The sequence below is a fragment of the Crassostrea angulata genome, chromosome 2, assembly GCF_025612915.1.
Source record: "Crassostrea angulata isolate pt1a10 chromosome 2, ASM2561291v2, whole genome shotgun sequence".
Classification (NCBI taxonomy): domain Eukaryota; kingdom Metazoa; phylum Mollusca; class Bivalvia; order Ostreida; family Ostreidae; genus Magallana; species Magallana angulata.
This window is the reverse complement of record NC_069112.1, coordinates 4713015-4733333: the sequence shown is the minus strand read 5'-3', so window position 1 is coordinate 4733333 and position 20319 is coordinate 4713015. Positions and strand designations below refer to the sequence as shown.

At 35.1% G+C, this 20319-nt stretch overlaps 3 protein-coding genes across 10 annotated transcripts in view; 1 reads left to right on the top strand and 2 right to left on the bottom strand.

Annotated features, from left to right (window-relative positions):
- LOC128170698 (dynein axonemal heavy chain 6-like) overlaps positions 1-4810 on the bottom strand; it is a 47421-nt gene extending 42611 nt beyond the window's left edge. For 3 of the 4 annotated variants that reach the window (XM_052836457.1, XM_052836456.1, XM_052836458.1), the window contains exons 1-6: positions 4674-4810; positions 3996-4282; positions 3464-3661; positions 2760-2871; positions 1048-1183; positions 343-490 (exon numbers count right to left, since the gene is read on the bottom strand). In XM_052836457.1, the coding sequence (XP_052692417.1) occupies positions 343-490; positions 1048-1183; positions 2760-2871; positions 3464-3661; positions 3996-4274 (873 nt within the window). In that variant the 5' untranslated portion in view covers positions 4275-4282; positions 4674-4810. Of the gene's footprint in view, positions 1-342; positions 491-1047; positions 1184-2160; positions 2217-2759; positions 2872-3463; positions 3662-3995; positions 4283-4673 lie in introns of those variants that run through there. The other variant, XM_052836459.1, reaches the window with a different exon arrangement.
- Positions 1-17289, top strand: part of LOC128170722 (tropomodulin-1-like) — a 66399-nt gene extending 49110 nt beyond the window's left edge. Inside the window, exons 2-10 of one of the 5 annotated variants that reach the window (XM_052836492.1) lie at positions 5029-5047; positions 12096-12233; positions 12457-12613; positions 12916-13119; positions 13494-13624; positions 14086-14193; positions 14458-14601; positions 15142-15289; positions 15596-17289. In XM_052836492.1, coding sequence (XP_052692452.1) covers positions 12108-12233; positions 12457-12613; positions 12916-13119; positions 13494-13624; positions 14086-14193; positions 14458-14601; positions 15142-15289; positions 15596-15624 — 1047 coding nt within the window. In that variant the 5' untranslated portion in view covers positions 5029-5047; positions 12096-12107 and the 3' untranslated portion in view covers positions 15625-17289. Of the gene's footprint in view, positions 1-4985; positions 5048-6810; positions 7128-9111; positions 9166-10178; positions 10288-12095; positions 12234-12456; positions 12614-12915; positions 13120-13493; positions 13625-14085; positions 14194-14457; positions 14602-15141; positions 15290-15595 lie in introns of those variants that run through there. The other 4 variants (XM_052836491.1, XM_052836494.1, XM_052836490.1 and 1 more) reach the window with 4 other exon arrangements.
- On the bottom strand, positions 15986-20166 carry LOC128170725 (bis(5'-nucleosyl)-tetraphosphatase PrpE [asymmetrical]-like). Its single transcript, XM_052836497.1, has 2 exons — positions 20100-20166; positions 15986-18986 (listed from the first exon to the last, which is right to left on the bottom strand). Exon 2 carries the CDS (start codon positions 18849-18851, stop codon positions 17952-17954), a length of 900 nt encoding a protein of 299 aa, XP_052692457.1. The 5' UTR covers positions 18852-18986; positions 20100-20166; the 3' UTR covers positions 15986-17951.
- Positions 20167-20319: the final 153 nt, after the last annotated feature.

Below are 20319 nucleotides of genomic sequence, written 5' to 3'. Positions count from 1 at the left end.
CTGCAATATCATACAGGCACAAGTGTGTCATTGATAAGAAATTGTTACAAATATTGTTTTATACCCTCATCGATCAGAATACACAAACCACTCCTCTCTAAATACAAATCTTTGATTCAACACAAAGCACTCATATAATCAACTTTTAAGACTTTTTTTAGTCCATACATTCAGACCTCTACCAACCCTGATAATTTCCTTAATACATCCCTAGACCCATAGATCTACCCCTTTACCCACCATGATGATTTTCTTGATCCACCCCTCGACCCAAATTCTTTGATCCACCCTTACAAACCTACACCCATTCTGATAATTTCTGTGATCCATCCCTGTACCCACCTTGATGATCTTCTTGAAGTAGTTGTACTCCTGTTCCCAGCGGTCCAGGGTCACAAACTCTGTCTCATCGTCGTTCCTCATCCGGGTCACACCCTCCTGGCTGATGGTGCAGTAGTCGCTCTTACTGATGTTTTCATGGTTCACCACCCTTCATTAGACACAGACACAATAAAATCAAAGTCTTGAAAGTACTGAGAGGTCACAATAAGCACTTTGAAATACATTTAGCCAACAATGATCTTTTCTTTTTGGAGATAAAATTGACACAGTATAATCAAATTCCTTAAAATGTGCAGCTGGAATTAACATGTGTATAATTCAATATATTGATTCTTGTTATAACAACTTTCTGATCAAAATTGGTGATCATCATAACATACTGTTGCTGAATTTTAAATAACATGAAATGAAAGTAGAATAACAGTAATTAATGGCACTAATGAAAGTCCTAGAAGACTGTGAGGAGACAATTAGCACAATGTATACACTTAGCTAACAATTTCTTTATGGAGATAATTAATCAGAGTCCTAAAAGTACTGAGAGGTGATTTTTTGCACAAGACAATCAACTCAACTAACAATGATCCTCTGATGTTCCCAGACATACTGGGATCAATGAAAGACAGTCAACTCAACTAACAATGATCCTCTGATGTTCCCAGACATACTGGGATCAATGATTTTTCAAATCAACATTTGACGTACTTGAGATTGTAGTAGTGGTATTTGACAGAGGATTTGGGGACATTCGGACTGAGGTACAGGAATCCGACTCTCTTGTCCTCTTTAATCAGTCGAATGATTTCATCTGCATCATTTAGACCATCAAAAGTCTCAGCAACTGTAAGAAAACATACCAACAAAAATATACAATATAGTCAGATCTTCATTGCTAGAATTTTATTTTCATATTGTAAATAATTACAGAAATAAGTTCACTAGTATGTGATTAATCTTCTAATGAAGTTGAATTTTCAATACATTTGAGAGTTTTTAAATTTCAACGTAATGTTTTCCCAATCTATTAGGCATGCAAGTACTTTGCATCATTAAATATCAATCTATTATGTATACAAGATGAGTCTCGTCTATTGTTGAGGTGTCAATAAGATGAGTTCATATAATTGTGAATATGTAGCAATAGTAAAAAGTGATATGCACAATATGATGTTGTGCATGACAGTAGCAAAGAAAATGTATAACAGTCAAATTAAGATAAAAATCAAATGAACATAATCATATCCCAACAACATGGCTGTAAAATGCTGCATCACAAGGCAACAAAATAAACATTGCAGCTTGCTGAAAGAGAAGTAAATTATAGCATTGGTTGCAAGTAAAGATTATGTAATCCACTTTCGGTTTTGAATGCAGAACTCAATATATTTCTTTCAAGAAATGTTTTAACAAATATGTGTTCTAAATAAAAACTTGTAAACTCCAAAAATAAAATGATATTGTATTTGAAAATGCTTCTTCATTTTTATTCAAAATGATGGAACAAAACTCATTAGTCTTTGTTAAAACTCATTTGAAAAAAATAAAAGACATATTACTACATTTTAAAGTCATGAAGAGTCTAGATGAAGTTTGGATGCACTTAACAACCCATCCTCACCCCCCAACACTTAACAACCCATCCTCACACCCCCCCCCCCAACACCTAACAACCCATCCTCACCCCCAACCCTTAATAATAAAACAAATTGTATTCACATCAAATCTTGTCAGCATTTTCACATGCAGTTTTTGAACTGTAATACAAGGTATGCTTTTTTTCATCCAAATGAACATCAACATTTTGACAAAAATACTCACGGAACATTGGTAATTTGAATTTCTCATACAGAGTAAACGAGTCTACAAGTTAAGGGACAGGTTCAAAATTTTACTTATTAAGAGATACAGACCAATAATTTCAACATTCATAAAAGCTAAGCTTCAGTGTAGGAATTCTATTATTTTTTTCCTATAGGACCAAAACTTTACAAGCCTTGTTTAGACAATTGTTTCCAAATCAAAAGATCTTGGTTAAAGATGTTTTGCAGAGGTTAACCCCATAAAGAGTAACAAACACACCATGAATGGTGCAGTTAAAGGAATGAAATTTATTTAAGCTAAAACTGAAAATCCTTCAAAGTTTTCAATACAAGGATTCTAAAAAAATGTCTGCCCTTCATTGGCAGACCACACAAGGTTACCTTTCCTGACTTTAATTTTGATATGCTTGATTAAGGAGTGTATTCTTTTAAGACAAACTTTGATTAAGGTAATTACATAATATCAGTACAAAGCTGGATTGTAAACTTTTAAACTTAAAGAAATTTCCATAAAATTCCTGACATCAAGCATGCAATCTTATAATGGAGACTGGGAGATGATACAATATCCCAATATCTGAAAATACTAGTACTTACTTTTGGGTTTTGTTGAGGCTGGCATCTTGGGGCCAGTTGTGTGGATTTTGCCCCTAGGTGAGACTGGCTTTGACTCTTTGGGCGGTGTTGGGATTCGTAGGACCATGGAATCCTGGGAATTAAAACCATTCCATTTATATAAGCAAAATATAGATTTTTTTGGGGTAACAGTTATAATCAAACAGAGGTTGATAAAACAGGGTTAAAATGCATGGTTGTATTCTTATTACTCCAATGTGCAAAATTAATGTCTTTTTTATAAAATATTATGTAGAATTTAAATACTAAAATAAAACATTTCTAGCAACATCTGAAAACAAACACAAAATGTTATAAACCAAAACCTCTCATCAAAAATACCTACAACAAAATGTTATAAACTATCACCAAAACCTCTTATCAAAAATACCTACAACGAAATAATTTTCACATTACTGCATTTCATTTTTTTTTCGAATGTCAAAAAATTTGTGAAAGAATGAGTTTAATATTTAAACTTTATTCTTTTGTGTCAGTCATTCTTTGCAAAAAAGAAAGTTTTGCTTTTAATAGCGAAGGGTGCCTAAATATTACTTCTGCACATTCTATTTCTTAAGATGTGAAAGAGGTAGATAAGTAAGTAAACATAAGATGTCATTGTGAAAATAAGTTTAATAACCATACACATTATGTATATATAGTATTGTTAGAAAGAAGAAGGGTACCTGTTTCTGTTGTAAATTTCCGGGTAACTCTGGCAGTGGAGACTCCGGTTTCTCCATCGGTTCTACAGAACCGGCTCTCCTCATCTTCTTGGAGACCGGTTCATCCTTCCTCAGGACTCCCTGACTCTCCAGCTTCACCCGGTTCTGGTTCTGTATGTAACTCGGGTGATTCCGCTCCTGGTACTTCTGTAGACTTGGCTGAAATCAGACATTGTTTCTTTGATTAATGGATTGCAGCATGATTTCAATTGTATGTATAGGACTTTTTTAAACCATTATGAATTATTTTAATGTAGTCTACAATATTTAATGTTAGCAATCATATTTGACACTAGCTAGTAAAGATCATGTTTTTTTCATTCAAAATCCACAGGGTTTCTTATTGTTTTTAGCCATATAAATCTTCAGAATTCAAAAACTGATGACACAACACTCTTTACCAACAATATAGATTTTTGCTGCAGCATTATATTGCTTTGAATGGAAAAATGTTGTCTATAAAGTCAAGAGCTGATTATGAAGAAATTTATACCACAGGTTCCAGCTTTGGACCAATTGGAGCATAGCTCTTCTTAAGTTGAGACTGTGTAACTCTGTTGAACCTCAGTGATTTGGGGTTGGCGGTAGCTTGCTGGGGAGCAAATGATATAAGGCGGGATTTAAGGGACTCTGGGTCAATACCCCTCAACCCTAGGGGCTGACTGGCTGACAGTTGTCCATTCTCTGTGTTTCCATTGAGTCCTGATCCATTCATGGTTGGAGCATCATTCATACTCCTATGAACTCCGTTCGCTTGCCTGTTATAGGCCATGATTTATTCTTTCAAAAAAAAAACATTAAAAAAGTTATTTCTGTTAAAGTTCTGTAAAGTTGAAGTAGAAAAAGAAAATAAAGAAATAACATGAACTATTTTGGGGGAAAAAGTTTTAAAAGTACTCTGTAGGCCTAGTCATTATTTTATCATATGTAATATACACAAACCTCAACATTCACACTGGAAATCTAAATGACACACTTTGGTCGAATAAAACAAACAGTTGACAAGTATTCAAAATGGAGTTACCCATTACTCATGCTAAACATTTGTGTAAGAGCATTTAATGCGATCTAATCAGTTTTATATTTGGCAGAAATTCAATTTTCAATGCAATAAACAGTACTTTAATGATTTATCAGTATAAACCTATTGATTGATTTGCCATTTTCATACCTCTTCTATAATTATTCCACTTTTGTTTAAAAGCTGTCCGAAACAGCTTGATTTCAATGCATTTTTACCACCTAATCAAAAGTTGATACACTTTTTGGCGGCCATGTTGCTTACATATTGCTTGGCAACACGCTCCGTTCGTTTTCGTGCTATCAAAGACGTGTTTTAAAAAAACTTATATATTTGCAATGAATAAGATTTCTTTAAGCAAAATGAATAATTAATGCTGTTTTTAAAAAATAAATAAAATGAACAATATTAAAAACACGTTCTCGGAGAAACGAGAGAGATGGATCTATTTATAAACGCAGATTGACAAGGTGAAGGTCAGTCGGTCTACTTGGAACGAACCTAACCAGAAAAGTTTACAGAAGGTGAATTTTACTTTATTCGTTCCCCTCTATTTGTTACTGATATGATATATGTCAACTATTGGTTGTGTTACATGTTTTTGTATCATTGATTAACAATAAGTAGTTCGTTAAAACTCTACCATCGTCTGTGTAGCAAGCCGACTGTTTACCCAAATGACTCATGAATGAGAGAGAGAGAGAGAAAGAGAGAGAGATTGATGTCATTATTGATAGATTTATATTGTACATATTCGGACGTTAAGCATGTTCTACCTTTTCTGTTATTGGCTAAGCAGAAAACAAGAATTACAGTATCACTCCAAGACGTTTTAAAATGTTGCACATTTATTGGAATTATTCGATATTCATTTTTGGGAGTTGATTTTAATCAACTCTCCTATGCACTTACTCGGGCAAACCGAAAGTGAAACATTGTTTGAACCTAAGCACAAATCAATACCACTGACAACACTTAGTTCTTGAAAATAATCAATAAATTTGATGCTATGTATTCCGAAGCATTGTTTTTCAAGAAAACTTATTTATCAATAACATGAAAATAATAAGATTTTAAAATGTACTAACAGTTAAGATGTTTTTTAAAGTCGTATATATTCCTACGCTAGAGTTCAATGTAGTCTCGTTCAACCAGACGCTCGGCTGTCTCCGTCAATAACCGACAAAAAAGAGTCTCTCTTGCTTGTCAGAGATCAATGGAGACAGCCGAGCGTTTGGTTGAACAAGACAAGAGTTCAATCTTGCCTGGATCCATACCATTTCTCAGAAATATTTCGATTGCTGATACTACTTGCCATGCAAAATCAGATATCGTTGATTCTGAATAAATGATAATCGATGAAATCAACTCCCGTCAGTACTCAGTACTTTGATTAATACAACAGGGTTCATACGATAATATTAACATTTGCAATATGAGCTTATAGAGTAACGAAAACGTTTTATGCTGTGTGAACTTTTTCATGGCATCACAATGCTTATTGCACGCGCTTATCGTTACATTAAGATAAAGGTTAAAAACACCGAATGATTAGCCTATCTCAAACGTATAACATTATAATTAATAAACAGCAATGTTAAAATGTTCATCCGGATCATATGAACTTGGCTGGGACGTGATCAAATCTTCTGAAAAGCTCTTTGGGCTTCACAGGATTTGATCGATGGACCAACCAAGTTCATATCCTGGTGAACTTTTATAACTTGCTGTTTATTTCTTAAGTAATTTATAAGAATAGACACACCATCTCGGAATAGAACAATCTGAAAATTTCTCCTTTAAACACCCTGTCCATATGATGATATCTCACAAATAACTAGTGTTGCTGATAGTGATTCTGCATTAATTGAAAGGGACACAAAAATACACATATAATAACTTCGAAAAAATTATGCAAGGTTTGCCAAGAGAAATAAGAGGTCTGTTTTTCCAACTGTAAATGTCTGTTAAAAATTTGTTTCTTCCTGTGAATTTTCTCTTGGTGAAAAATGATGTGTCAAATCTTTTTATAAAAATGAAATTTGGCATATTGTCAAAGGCCCCGTTTATTGGCATTTTTGTGTTATATTTCACAATACAAGGAAACTGTAGCACACAGCTGAAAATGGCACTCTTTTACTATTTGGATGCATCTTGAATGCTCTGCATTACACATTCAACAGGTGAATAAGAATTTATCTCAACACCTTATTGGGAAATTAAATATTTTATCCATAGAATTTATTTTCATGAATGTATTGAGTAAGGTGTGATTCAGCTTGTTGCATAATAATAACATGCTGCATCTTCCAGTCAGTCCAGAGTTATGGCCCTTTAGCTACAGTGTAACATGCTTAAGTCGTTTATAACATGTGTATGTGTGAATCGGGCAAACATGTAATAAACACAGGCTGGCAAATTCAGCAAATATTTGGACACACATCTACAAATAATTTTATACCAAGGACTCAGACGTTGTAAAACATTTACGAGATCAACACTTGAGTGGACACTAGATTTACATTCCCCGTGATTCTGTGATTTACTTGGAGCCAAGTGGAGGAAACTTTTATTCATAGGAAGTTATAACAATCTGACTAAATAGTAAGTCATGGTTTAGTTAGGAGTTTATGTATCATGGTTTTTTTCTGTTAGTCTTTTATGCAAGTTTTAAGGGGTAGTGAGAGTTTTGGTGGTCTGATTTTTTACATACTGTGGTAATCATTGTAAATGAGAGGTTTTGAGTTGTTCATGTAGGAAATGGAATATACTCGAAGTGCTGTATTTTGGAATTTATTAACAATTAATAACTAATAGAATATATACCAATTGTGATTTTATTAATTATACAAAGTTGATCAGTGATGTACATATAAACAGTTGTAGGATATGTTAATTAATGATGTTAATGAATTGGGAAATTAAGAAGAATGTAAAATTAGATGTTAATTGCCATTCTTGACTGTCTTGAATATGAATTGAAACATACATACAAATAGATTTAGAAAACATTACACAAATACTGAAAACAGCTGACCCAATAAGAAATTGTAAAAGTATTACATGTATAGGTAATGTAACAAATAAAAGGAGCAGTGTTCTGTATGTACAGAAGCTGTGTATACTGTGTACAGTACATATTTTATTTTATTAATTGTGGCTCCTTATGAATTGAGAAATTAAGAAGAATGTAAAATTAGATGTTACCATTCTTGACTGTTTTGAATATTGAATTGAAACATACACACAAATAGATATAGGAAACATCACACAAATACTGAAAACAGCTGACCCAATAAGAAATTGTATAAGTATTAGATGTATAAGTAATGTAACAAATAAAAGAGCAGTGTTCTGTTCTGTACATACAGAAGCTGTGTATACTGTGTACAGTACTTACGTACTAATTATAAACAGTTGTGAGTTAACCCTAGCTACATCTGTGTTGTATCCTAAGTACTGTGTCGGCTCAAGGGTTAACACACAAACACCTAACTCAAAGTAATACAGCAACAATTGCATACCTACGTAGAGTTTTATAGACAACGTCAGATTATTTTAACCAGGTAGTAATAAGTTTCAGCCCCCTGTACAGCTACATATCCTGTACTTCACATATATCTTTACTTAATTTTAATATGTACAGAGAGCTAGTATCTTAATACAGTATTTTTTATGGTCATTATTAATATGAATATATATAAAAATATCTTTACTTAATTTTCTGCAAGTTTTGATTAAAATTTTGGTACAACTTTGTGCAAGTCAATAATGTTGAGTGCCTGGTAAATGGTCATGTACAATATGTATTACTTACATATTAAGATACATGTAATATAACTACAGGTTACAGTGATATTATACAGATTGCACAGACAGTCAGGCTGCTGTACAGTTTACTCACAGATCCCGTGTCAGACCCGGACAGCTGCTGTATATTACTGGTCTCTCCTAAGATAACACACTATAACACAGGCTCTGTTTACTGGGGCTAATTCATTGTTTATCAGTACTTCGTTATCAGATGCTGAGTAATGTATGTGAATTTGTAGTACCATTAACAGCTGATGCAGGAATGGATCAGTACTGGGGAGTTTTAATTAATTACCTGAATTGAAGCTAATCTTACATGTCAATGTTTTAGCCCTTTCTTTGTTGTATTCATTTGATTAATTGATACGGTTCATTAAAAGAGAAATGGTCAAGTGTGTGTGTACATGCTATGTGATGTGATGTGATGTTGTGTTAATAGATTCTTGAGACATTAACAATGATACACGGAATAAATATTACGCTAGCACATGTACAATGTAACTCACATGAGGTAGTGGGTTACCTTATCTTTACCTTATACATGTTATATCAGTTTATTCAAACATTTCTTGATCTTTACCTCTATACTTAATATATATAAATAAAAATACGATAGTCATCATAGTTTAGACCAGGATGTTGTAGCTATTGAGTTAGACCAGGATGTTGTAGCTATTGAGTTAGACCAGGATGTTGTAGCTATTGAGTTAGACCAGGATGTTGTACAATGTAGCTATTGAGTTAGACCAGGATGTTGTACAATGTAGCTATTGAGTTGTTATTTTCAGAGATGGATCCTCAACAAACAGATGGAACAAAGTCACCACAGGTCTCATCTGCACTCGTTAATTAGTCAGTTAATTAGTCACAGTTAATTAGTTTCCTTGAAAAATGAACATTAGGGACATTTTGTGCTCTCTTAATTAGTTAGTTAGTTAGTTCATTAGACAGGGTAGCAGGGATCAAAAGGGACATTTTTATACAGCTATTCTACATGTTCTAGGTTAATCATTATAGTTACTTGTACTTGTATCAAATGCATGTATTACTTCATAAGAAATGTTATAATATATATACCAGTCTATATTGATAGTCAGTACTTGTAGAGGGGATCTAGTGTATTACTTATTTATCCTAGCAGTATGTCTATAGATCGGTGTCTGGCATTACACTCTGGTACACTCAAGCACACACCATACTGTAGGCACACACCATACTGTAGGGATCCATTTTTGTTGAGTTGTAAAACTACAAAGTATACTGTACATGAACATGTATTTGGTTTTCATTTGGATGTGTATTTCATTTAGCATTTTTTGTCAAAAATCAGCTTCTTCAAAATTTATAATAGGCTAAGCATCTCCTTGTAGATCTGTATAAGAATGTTATGATAAGTACTTTCAATTTAAAAACAGTACATGTATGCTAACTTGTTGAAAAGTCAACTTGAGCCAAGTATCTTGCATGATATATATATGATAGTTTAAACTTTCTGCGTCCGTTTACCGGTACAATGGACAAACCCATGAAAATTATTCATATTTCTTAGTTCTATGATATGAGTTCTTCATTTTGTTTATTACTCAACCATAATTTCCCCCAAAATATGATGCTCAATGAAAAATTATGTCTCAACAATGATATTAGTTGTTGAAGAATATGTTGTATTGTTTTGATACAGCCTTTGAAACTCTGTAATTGTCAGAATCCTTTATAGTTTGGCAAGTGTCAAAGATCCCTCGGGATCAATCCATGATTCTTTTCTTCCTTTGGTCCGATGACTAAGGGCCAGGCTTTGCCAAATAAACAGGGCTTTGTTTGAGAGGACATTTAAACCATTAAGTATTGGGGTATTATAAGCCAGTGGAATTATTAAAGTTCTTCAAAGTTTAAAAAGGATGTTAATTATTTCAGAGTTTAACTTCTAACTCCTGTTTATAAGAGTTGTGTGGTAAGCATTCCTATAATTTTATAATCTATAGCTAGTTTGCATTTTGAATTCATATTAAGTTAAAGACCTTCATTTTCTGTTATTGGTGCCTATATATGAGTATAAATGTACAAAGAACTTAATGTGTGTTTTATAGGAAGGTGTTAAGTACATATCGGGAGGCAGGGAAGAGGGGAGATAAATCTTGACTTTGAATGTAAAACACTTGTAATTAATCGCATAACGTGTTACGGTATAGTTTGAACAATGTCTGCTTTATGTTGAAAAAGGGAATATTCCGTCATCTCTGGAAAATCCGCTTTTATTATTCTCACGTACAGTGTATGATATACATGTACACAGTAGAAGGAAGGTTCTGAGGGAACACACCCTGCAGTATGAATTAGAACCCCGCTGTGAGAGAGATGTCTTGGCAGAGAAGCTGACATTCCTGTCTATAAATAGATCTCTCTCTCAGAACCCGCGGCAGCAGCTGATTGTGGGGGTTATACTTATATATTACTAGCTGATTGTATTGTTAGGTTACCTCTCTGTGTGCGTGAATTAACCTTCATTGGTTGTGGCTGATTTAATGTAATCTAATTACTTGAAGTTGGTCCGGATGCAGGTTTTTACCAGATAGTGATACTATAGTACCATATTCCATATACCGTAGTTTGAATCATTGTTTATTGACATTTGACAAGTCTCTCTTACATTGGTAGAGATTTTACAAGAGGTGGCGCCGGGTGAGAGGTGGCGCCGGGTGCTCCTAATGTATCTACAAATCATATTGTCTGACTGTCAGTGAATGAAATACATTTAAATACAATTAATACATGTACCATGCCTAATTTTTGATACACCAAAACATGTCTGATAGTCCATCATTCAAAAAGAAAATGCTCAGATATGCATGCGTAGTTGTACATGTCTGCATTATTTACAGGTATATAATGACACCTGAGATTTTAGCATTAAGTATCAGCTGAAGCCGAATCTTATTACATGTGTTGCACTGACGTACGATATGAAATATCAGAAGTTTACAACATGCCATCGTGTGATATCCAACAGGCAAACTGCGCATAAAAACTCCATGTTAATCTTAAACTTAGAAACATTTTAACAAGACCTTGGACTTTTGGTAGGACGTAACCATCTAATTCTTGCATCAAGACAAGTTAAAAATGACGCTGGATTCAAATGAAACATGCCAAAAGTCAGATACATCTTGTTGATTTCAAAGAGCCGTATGACCAAGAGTATATACAGACAAATAGACAGACCTACGTCACACTGCTGTTTGACACAACTACCCAAGTCCGAGCTCTTGTTAAAATGGTTATGAACTCATTAGATTTTTTTACAGTTCAACCAGCATGGTTATCTCAAACTATCAAAAGATATCAGATATCAGAAAAATTGAGATATTATGGTTTTGATGCCCCCCCCCCAAAAAAAAAATCCAATAGATATTGAAGACTTGACAAATGCACATGTTTTTATGACATTCTACATGTTCTAGATACCTCAAAATATTAATTTTATGGGGAAATTCAACTGACTACAAATATTGATAACTAATTTATTAAGTAGTACTTAGGTTTTTATGAAGATCATTGATGTCTGTATTCATTTAAATTCATTTCAAACAAGACACACGATGAAAGGTGCTTTATTTAGAAATGGTTTCTTGGTTATGTAAAGACACAGGTTTTATTAATATTTCTGTATGTCTGAATGAAATTCTATACAGAGGCCAGTAACTTTCTACACATTGTTTTGTGTGTATGTGTATTACTGATGTCTGTGTTGTATTGTTACAGACAGCTGACACTATGGAGGTCCCTCAACTGAAGCCGGTACAGGATGTCCCAGAAATTGACCTGGACGACATCGACAAACTCCTGGAATCTCTTTCTCCGGAGGAACTCGAAGAATTAAATGGAGACTTCGACCCAGACGTAAGTTCCAGATTCATTGATTTGTTCAGGTACCCATAACCCTTGATGTCAGAGCATGCTTCATTGATTTGTTCAGGTACCCATAACCTTTGATGTCAGAGCATGCTTCATTGATTTGTTCACAAAAATCTTGGTTGTGTAGAAGTTTTCTCCAATGCCTATGAATAAGTGTAAATCACTAATATGGAATTTAATACCTTCGATCCATTCTTTGTTTACCCAGAATTCCCTGCTGCCCCCGAGTCAGCGAATGAAGAACCAGACGAGTAAGGCGCCGACCGGTCCGTACCACAGGAAGAAACTCCTGGATTTCCTGGAGAAGAAAGCCAAGGAGGAGAAAGACTGGGAGCAGAACAAACCCTTTGTCAAGGAGATCAGGGGTAGGTCAAAGGTTATAGGTCAGACTCTTTTTCAAGGAGATCTTGTGTAGGTCAAAGGTTATGAGTCAAACAAACTCTTTGTCAAACAGATGATGGGGAGGTCAGAGTATTATTATTATTTCTCCTGAATAAGACCCTCGGACCCTGAGAACCAAGGGATTAAATTTTGGTGCCTTTTTGCGAATTTTTTTCAAGGCACAGTTTCTAAAAACCATAAGGTAGAACCAAAGGTTAAGGCAGATGAGGACGCTGTAAGAACGCAGTGTAATGATATTATAAACTGCTTTACCTTGATTTTGTAGGCAAGATCTGGAAACCCAAAGTTGAACCAAAGTCAAAGGAGGAAGAGGAGCATCTCGAGACGGAGTGGGACGACATCCTGACCGCAGCGTCCGAGGAGGAACTCGTCGATCTCGCCGCTGTGCTCGGCTTCCATGGCATGCTCAACCAGACTCAATACTATGCTGGATTGGACAACATGAAGATCGAGGCAGGAGGATTCCAGGGTGAGTGATGTAGGGGGGTGGGGGAGGGGGGGGGCTTAACCAGACTTAGTACTATGCCAGGCTCGACACCATGGGTAAATAATGTTGGGGGGGGGGGGGATTCAAGGAAAAGTAGTTTCAGAATATTTGGGTAATGACATGGGGAAAGAGTGTTTCATTGTTTGTTTGGAACTGGAGGGATCATGATAAAATAGAGGCGGGTATTAAAAGTTAATTGTGGTGTCATAAAGGAAAAGGGGTGATATTGATAAATAGTTACAATAAAAAATGGACATATTAGAGTAAACTATGACATTATGGACAATGGAAAGATTGAAGAGGACAGTACATGAATCTCTAAGCAATGATCTATACAGTGTATGTACATGTTGTAGGTGTTGCTAAGGCCCAGGAGTTGATCAAAGTCCCCGACGAGCCTCCAAATAAAACAGACGTGGAGGAGAGTATAAAACGCTTGAAAGACAACGACTCCAAACTCACCCACCTCAACCTCAATAACATCAAGGTCAGTAGGTTAAAGGGTCAAGGTCAGATAAAAGGTCAAGATGTTAAGACCTTATATGATCAGACTTGTTTCTATAGTTGAGGTGAGTCAGCTAGAATACCAATTAAGATTCTAGTATATCAGTAGATCTATCGGTCAACGACAGTCTGTTACAAATTCAAATTATGAATAAAGTTAACTCTCTGTCTGAAGTTACAAGGTTGCTGTAGGATCTCTGCTCAATGGAATCACCTTAAACTTACAATTTATATCTAGGCACAGTAAAAATTATTAAATTACATGTATACATTGTGTTAGATTATTGGTCTTATGATATATTACTCTATAAAATGTTGAAATTAATCAATCTCTTCACTGTCTAGTGATATCAAACCAATGTAAAATGACCCCAACTTTCCAATCTCAGTAATGTGGAAATCTCCTAGTGAACCTTACTGACCAGTGATCTCTGTGTGTTGTAGAACATCTCGGTGGAGCGACTGGTAGAAGTTTGCGAGACACTGAAAACTAACACCACCCTGGAGACCCTGGAGATGGCCAGTGTCAACATGACTGATAAAGTCGCCAAGGTAACGCATCCTTAGATCTACTCAAAATTCTAGTTGAAAAAAAAAACATTTACTGCAATCTGCTCATCAACATATTTCATTCCCTTTTGATAAAAGCAATTGCAATTTAAACTGTTTCTCTTTGTTTTCTCTCTTTATTTTTCTTTGCATTCTCTCTCTCTCTCTCTCTCTCTCTCTCTCTCTCTCTCTCTCTCTCTCTCTCTCTCTCTCTCTCTCTCTCTCCTGAGTGTACCTGTTATTAGATAGTGATACATTATTTTACAGAAATTAGCTGAAGCTCTGTCTGAAAACAAAACTCTGAAAGTATTAAACGTGGAGTCCAACTTTGTCAGTGGAGAGGCCATCGTGGAAATAATGAAGGCTATCAACAAGAACCAGACCCTGCAGGAGCTCAGGGTAGCCAATCAGGTGAGAGAGGCTAGTATAAATAGCCAATCATGTTAAAGACTGAAAAATTAAATATTAAGGTACAAGTCGAGGGAACCAATCAAGATAAAGATTATATAATCAAACAACAAGTCAGATGAGAGAAATAATCAAATGGAATTTGACAGAGAGAAATCTATGGTGCTTTGTAACAAGGTGGATAACTCTCTAGTATATACTGTAGAAGCAGAAATATTCGTTGTGGATTTAATTTCGTTATTTTCGTTGGCCATATAATTCAACGAAATTAAATCCATGACGAATTTTTTACCTAAGTATTTATGAATGCAAAGAGATTACGATATGACGAAATTAAATGCCAACGAACTCTTATTTGGTTTAAAAACAACGAAATTTTGACCCAACGAAAATATATGTTTCTACAGTATGAATCATGACATGTTTCTAATATGTATTGGACCATTAAATCCCTCTGTGTTACAGTAAACACAGTTTATTGAGAATAAAGTTCATTGTCATTGTGTTTGTTGACCATTACACCTGTCTATTAATTACCTGTAGAAACCTGAGGTGCTAGGTAACAAAGTGGAGATGACTCTAGTCAAACTGATTGGGGAGAACAGTACCCTGCTCCGGTTCGGGATCGCCCTGGAGTTCCCCGACGCCCGGGTCCGTATCCATGAGAAACTCCAGGAAAACAACGACAACTGTGAGTTCAAGTGATATATAAACTTTGTTCAAATAATGATTTGAATTACTCAAGTTTTGCGTAGGTGTACTGTTAAACAAATCTTCAAATTTTTATCTTAGTTTTACAGTTAAAGCATAAAAATGCAATGAAAATAATTTACTCATCTCTATATTAGAGAAATACTTTTGAACAGTTCCAGTTTTACATTAACTGGAAAGTTGAATATCTAAATTTTCGTTGTTCTCATTTGTGTTATGTTGTTTTGTGTAAATGTATTTAGAAAATTTAAAAAAAATAACTTATATAATTTTTTTTTATTTCCAGTGAGAAAGAAGAGAGTTGGAAAAGACTAGTTAAACTATAGACATTTTATTGATATTAGATTGACCTTCTCTCATTGCCTAGTTACCACATCACATGATTTCATTGCTCCAATGGGATGTTTTTATTTCGTGCTTCCAGCAGACATCAGATTTTACTATGAATGGAGAGAAGAAAAGTCTGTGATCGAAGCTTGGACTTGTTTTAAATGTTGACCAGTGAAAGGAAAAAAAATAGAATCTCTGAGATATAAATCTGTGCAGGAGGTAGCACTAGATCTATGTGTTTGTCTGTGGGAGTCGTTCCTCAAGTGTATCTTATTGAATTACCTGTGCTGCTGCTTTTGTTAAGGCTTTGTTTTGGCAATAATCATAGCCATGTTATCTTTGTGTATTAGTGTATGGAATTTTTTTTTTTTCAACATGATCAGAAAACAATTTTTCATTAATGAATATATCCTTTACATAAATGTGATTGCTGATAGAAAAAAAGAATGTCAAAAAAAATATTGTAATAAGTTTGAGAGAAATAAATGTATAGCCACCATATGTAAAATACTGACTATATATGTTCTAGTTTTCTGAAAATGTGATAAGCTTGTTGAAAGAAGTAAAAGGTTCCTGCCATTTAATAGAAACTTACATTATAAATCCCCTACAGAAATTACAGTACCTACACATGTATATTGACCCCCCAACAGAAATGACATTACCCCATACCAGTAGATCGTAGAGTCCTAGTTTTCTGAAGTCTAGCTATGTGTACTGGACTCTGAATTTTGTTCATGAATATTGCAATTATGTTACAATCATAGCGGCATTTTTATACAATGTTTATTGCTTCATGTAGACATGTACTTGCCCTTGAATTTTTTAACTGCCAATTGTACTAAGTTACGGTAGTATGAACTTTGTAGACCTTTTTTTTAATTGATGATATGTGAAATGATTTTAGTCAAATTATTATGATAAGATTTTGGTCTCATTTGTCTCAGTGAGATGTGAGATATTTATTTTCATATCTCATTTAATTAGTTGATTTTTTCCAAGTGAGCAGTGATACAATAGGGACATAGGACTTCAACCATTGAGAACCTGAGAAACAGGACGTAGGAAACAATTGCCACTTAGAGCCTCTATAAAGAGCTTTTATATAAAGTGATCAATTTTGAACAAACAGAAATAATATATATAAAGTTTTTGTTTTTTGTAAGAAGTTTATGTAGTATTTATTTATGAATATCATATGATTATACAACATCTTGTTTGTCTGTTAGTTTTGATTTTCCAAGTTATTCTTAATTGTATTGATCAGTGCATAGCGGAAAAACTGGCAGCAGTAGATTTGATGTTCATTCTGTATTATCAAAGTTTCTTATATTAAATATTAATATGGTTTGATAATGCCCCACCTCAAATTATCAATTTCAATTTTGTGGCCCCTCACTCAAATTTTGTAACCATTTAAGGCAGATAACTCTGTATTTGATTTTATTACCCAATCTACATAATTTTTTTGACTACAAGATATTTCTAATGGATATGAACCATTCATTTTTTACCTTTTTTCCAATATGGCCGACATTTGCTGACAAAGGTCATTGTGATATGTCAAGGGTCAATGTGTTTAAGTACCTGTGCACTTGGTTATGTAGAAGTCATTAGCTGTGCAATAAAATAAATAGGAGACCAAATCGACATCTTTGTTGTTTATTTGTTTTTATTCATTGATCTCTGAGTATGTTGGAAAGCAAGAAATTTCTACTCATCCAAGGATAACTTGGCCCAAAATTTTTGCACACATAAAAAGAAATTGGGCCACTCTGTACCTATAAGTCACTGACTGAATACTTATCTATGTTTATGGAAGGTTCTCCTGAATGGTACAGCATGTTCTACCTTAAAATGTCCATTGAAAAGTAAAACTGTTCAGCACAAAATTTTTGTCTCCCATTAAGAAACTATTCCAGACTGTACAAAATGAAATGATTGAATACATAAGGCAGGAATGTCTTTGACTCGGATATTTTCAACATATATTCACAGATATAGACAAGGAATAACATGATGGAAATCTTAAAATAAAATTACTTTTTCTGTCTTGTTATTGTCACAAATGTGATAGATGTTACAATTGGAAGATTGTTAACTCGGAGTTTATTTGTTAAGCACAACATTTTGTCTCCAATTAAGAAACTTTGCCAAAGTGATATGATATGATTGAATACATATGGCCGGAATGTCTTTGACTCAAATATATTTCAACATAATTATGTTCACGTACGAAGACAAGGAATAACAAAACATGATAGAAATCTTAAAATAAAATCACATTTTCTGTCACAAATATGGAAGATAACTTAAGTTTCTTTGTAGACCTGTTTGGCTTTGACCTGAATGAGTTCTGTGGAGTCCTTTGTAACCACGGCCCCGGTTAGCTGGTTCCCGTACACACACCCGGTATCCAGCCCCGTGGCATGCGCATGTTTCTGTAATTTCCTGCGAGCATCATGACCAAAGTACACGTGATCAGGCCCTGGCCAAAACGAGGCCCAAGCCTCTCCTTCATTGGTCAATTCTGCCGCACTTAGAGTTCCCTCGGGAGATTTCACTAAGTTCCTCATTATGATCATATTGGTCAATTCCTGCTCTGTAAGAGGAATTCCTGGAACCAAACCAGCGTGCACAATGATCACACTCAGACTGGGGATAGATATTGTGTAAGGGAGTTCCCGCAGGTATCCAATGTCGTCGTCGGAGAGATTTGGAACCCAAGAATATTTGGGAGGGAGTTGATAGAGTTCTTCCTTCTTCAAGGACAAAACTTGTCTTAGAATAGCTTCATCATGGTTCCCTCTCACTGCGTAATGTTCAATTTTCTGGAGTTTTTTAAGTGTCTCTACAGGAAACGGACCTTTAGACAAAAGGTCACCCACAAATATTGGAAGAATCTCCTGGTCCGGGAATTTCGACTTTGCCTCCTGCAATAGTTCCTCCATCTCATGGAGGCAGCCGTGTACATCCCCTACGATCAGAACCTTCCTCCCTCTGATGGCGTCCTCGTTTAGAACTAAATGAGGTGTTTCGGGATAGGGAAGCTTGTATTTACTGGTGCGTGACTGATGACTCAAGACTGATCTTTGGCTGTGCGAGGTCAGTAGCCTTGACACAAGACCTACTATGTTAGCCAACAAGGCTGCCATTATCACAGAGACAAAGCAGATTTTTATCCTACTCCTAGCTGCTGAGGAACAAATCATTTAATGTTTTATCCTTTACTTTTATTTATGTAACTATCCATTCTACTGTTATTTTCTTGTCATCAAACATGAGCTTCCATTATCATGATTTCTTGCAGTTGCATCGTATATCTATTTATTTATCCTGTGGTAGACCTAAATAAAAAAGAAGCAACTTTCAAATGATGCAGGCATAATTCAAATCAAGTAAATGACTTAACATACAGCCTACATATTAAGTATTTCTTTGCACTGCCTGTTCATTGGTCTAGCTGAATATAATCTGAATTATTAAAATAATTTGATAACATTTGTAAACAGAGACGCTTATTGCCCATTAGCTTGATCAGACCCCGCGGGGCCATAAAACTTAGACAAGTTCACTTTTGATCTCAGTCTCACTTTTCCACTATATGTTCCTTTTGAAAAAGCGAGACTTAGATCAAAAGTAAGCTCGTCTAAGTTTTATGGCCCCGGGGCCAGTAGAGTGCTGCATTAGCATGCCAGAAGACACTGGTTCTAACCCCAGCAGAGGCAAGGATATTGAAAAATTGTCCCTGTTACATTAAAAATTTTGGCGCCCACACTGGGACCTGGGTATTCTGTGACCTATTGTATCCAGTACCTTGCCCCACAGGTGTTGGCACTTTGGAAGAGTCGGGGACGCCTCTTTCCTTGGAGAGGGGACAATGTGGTAGAGACAGGTATATATATGGCGTTCCTACTAGCTCTGCCTAGTGGGTTTAACTGTAGCTTGATCAGTAGACTCTGGCTAAACTTTGATCAGTAGAGTGCTGGATTTGCGTACCAGAGGACTCGAGTTCAAACCCCAGCAGAGGCAATAAGTGTCTCTGTTATATATGTTTTAGTTCTGTAATCATGCATGGTAATAAAAGAAGAGGAAAGACCACAGCTAGGCTCGAACCAAGGACCCTTTGGTTTAAAAACCACCCCCCCCCCCCCGACTGAGCTAAAGGGTTAACCAGGGACCTATACTATAGTATATACGTCCCTGGGTTAACCCACTAGCTAGTAGAAGCCTGACGGTACTGAGCCTATTATATAGTATATACCTAATAGGCTAATACACACGATTACAGTTCAAACTTCTAATTTGATAATGAAAACAAAAACCAAAGATTCTGAACTTAACTTTTTGCAAGCTATATCATGTATATGTCTAAATCAGGAGATTGTGCAGGACGATCCATTTCAATCTCCAGTACAGTTCCAGTAAACAGCTAATTGTTTTCCGTGTAATTTACTTACCTATCACCATGATCACCGGCTCTGTTAGTGTTCTAGTAAATTCGGATTTTAATGGAAAAGGTTTGTTCAATTGTTGTTAAGTTTTACGTTACAAGAGTCGTGTGAATAAAACATATTATTTACCGGGTCAAAACCTAACATTTTTCAACAACTTCATTTGAATTTTTTGGAGTATCTACATTTATTTTCTGGTCAACATATATCAGGAGCCGTCATCATG

Excerpts from the sequence above, each read along its gene's own strand:
- LOC128170725 (XM_052836497.1), bottom strand. The coding sequence starts at position 18,851 with ATGATTTGTTCCTCAGCAGCTAGGAGTAGGATAAAAATCTGCTTTGTC.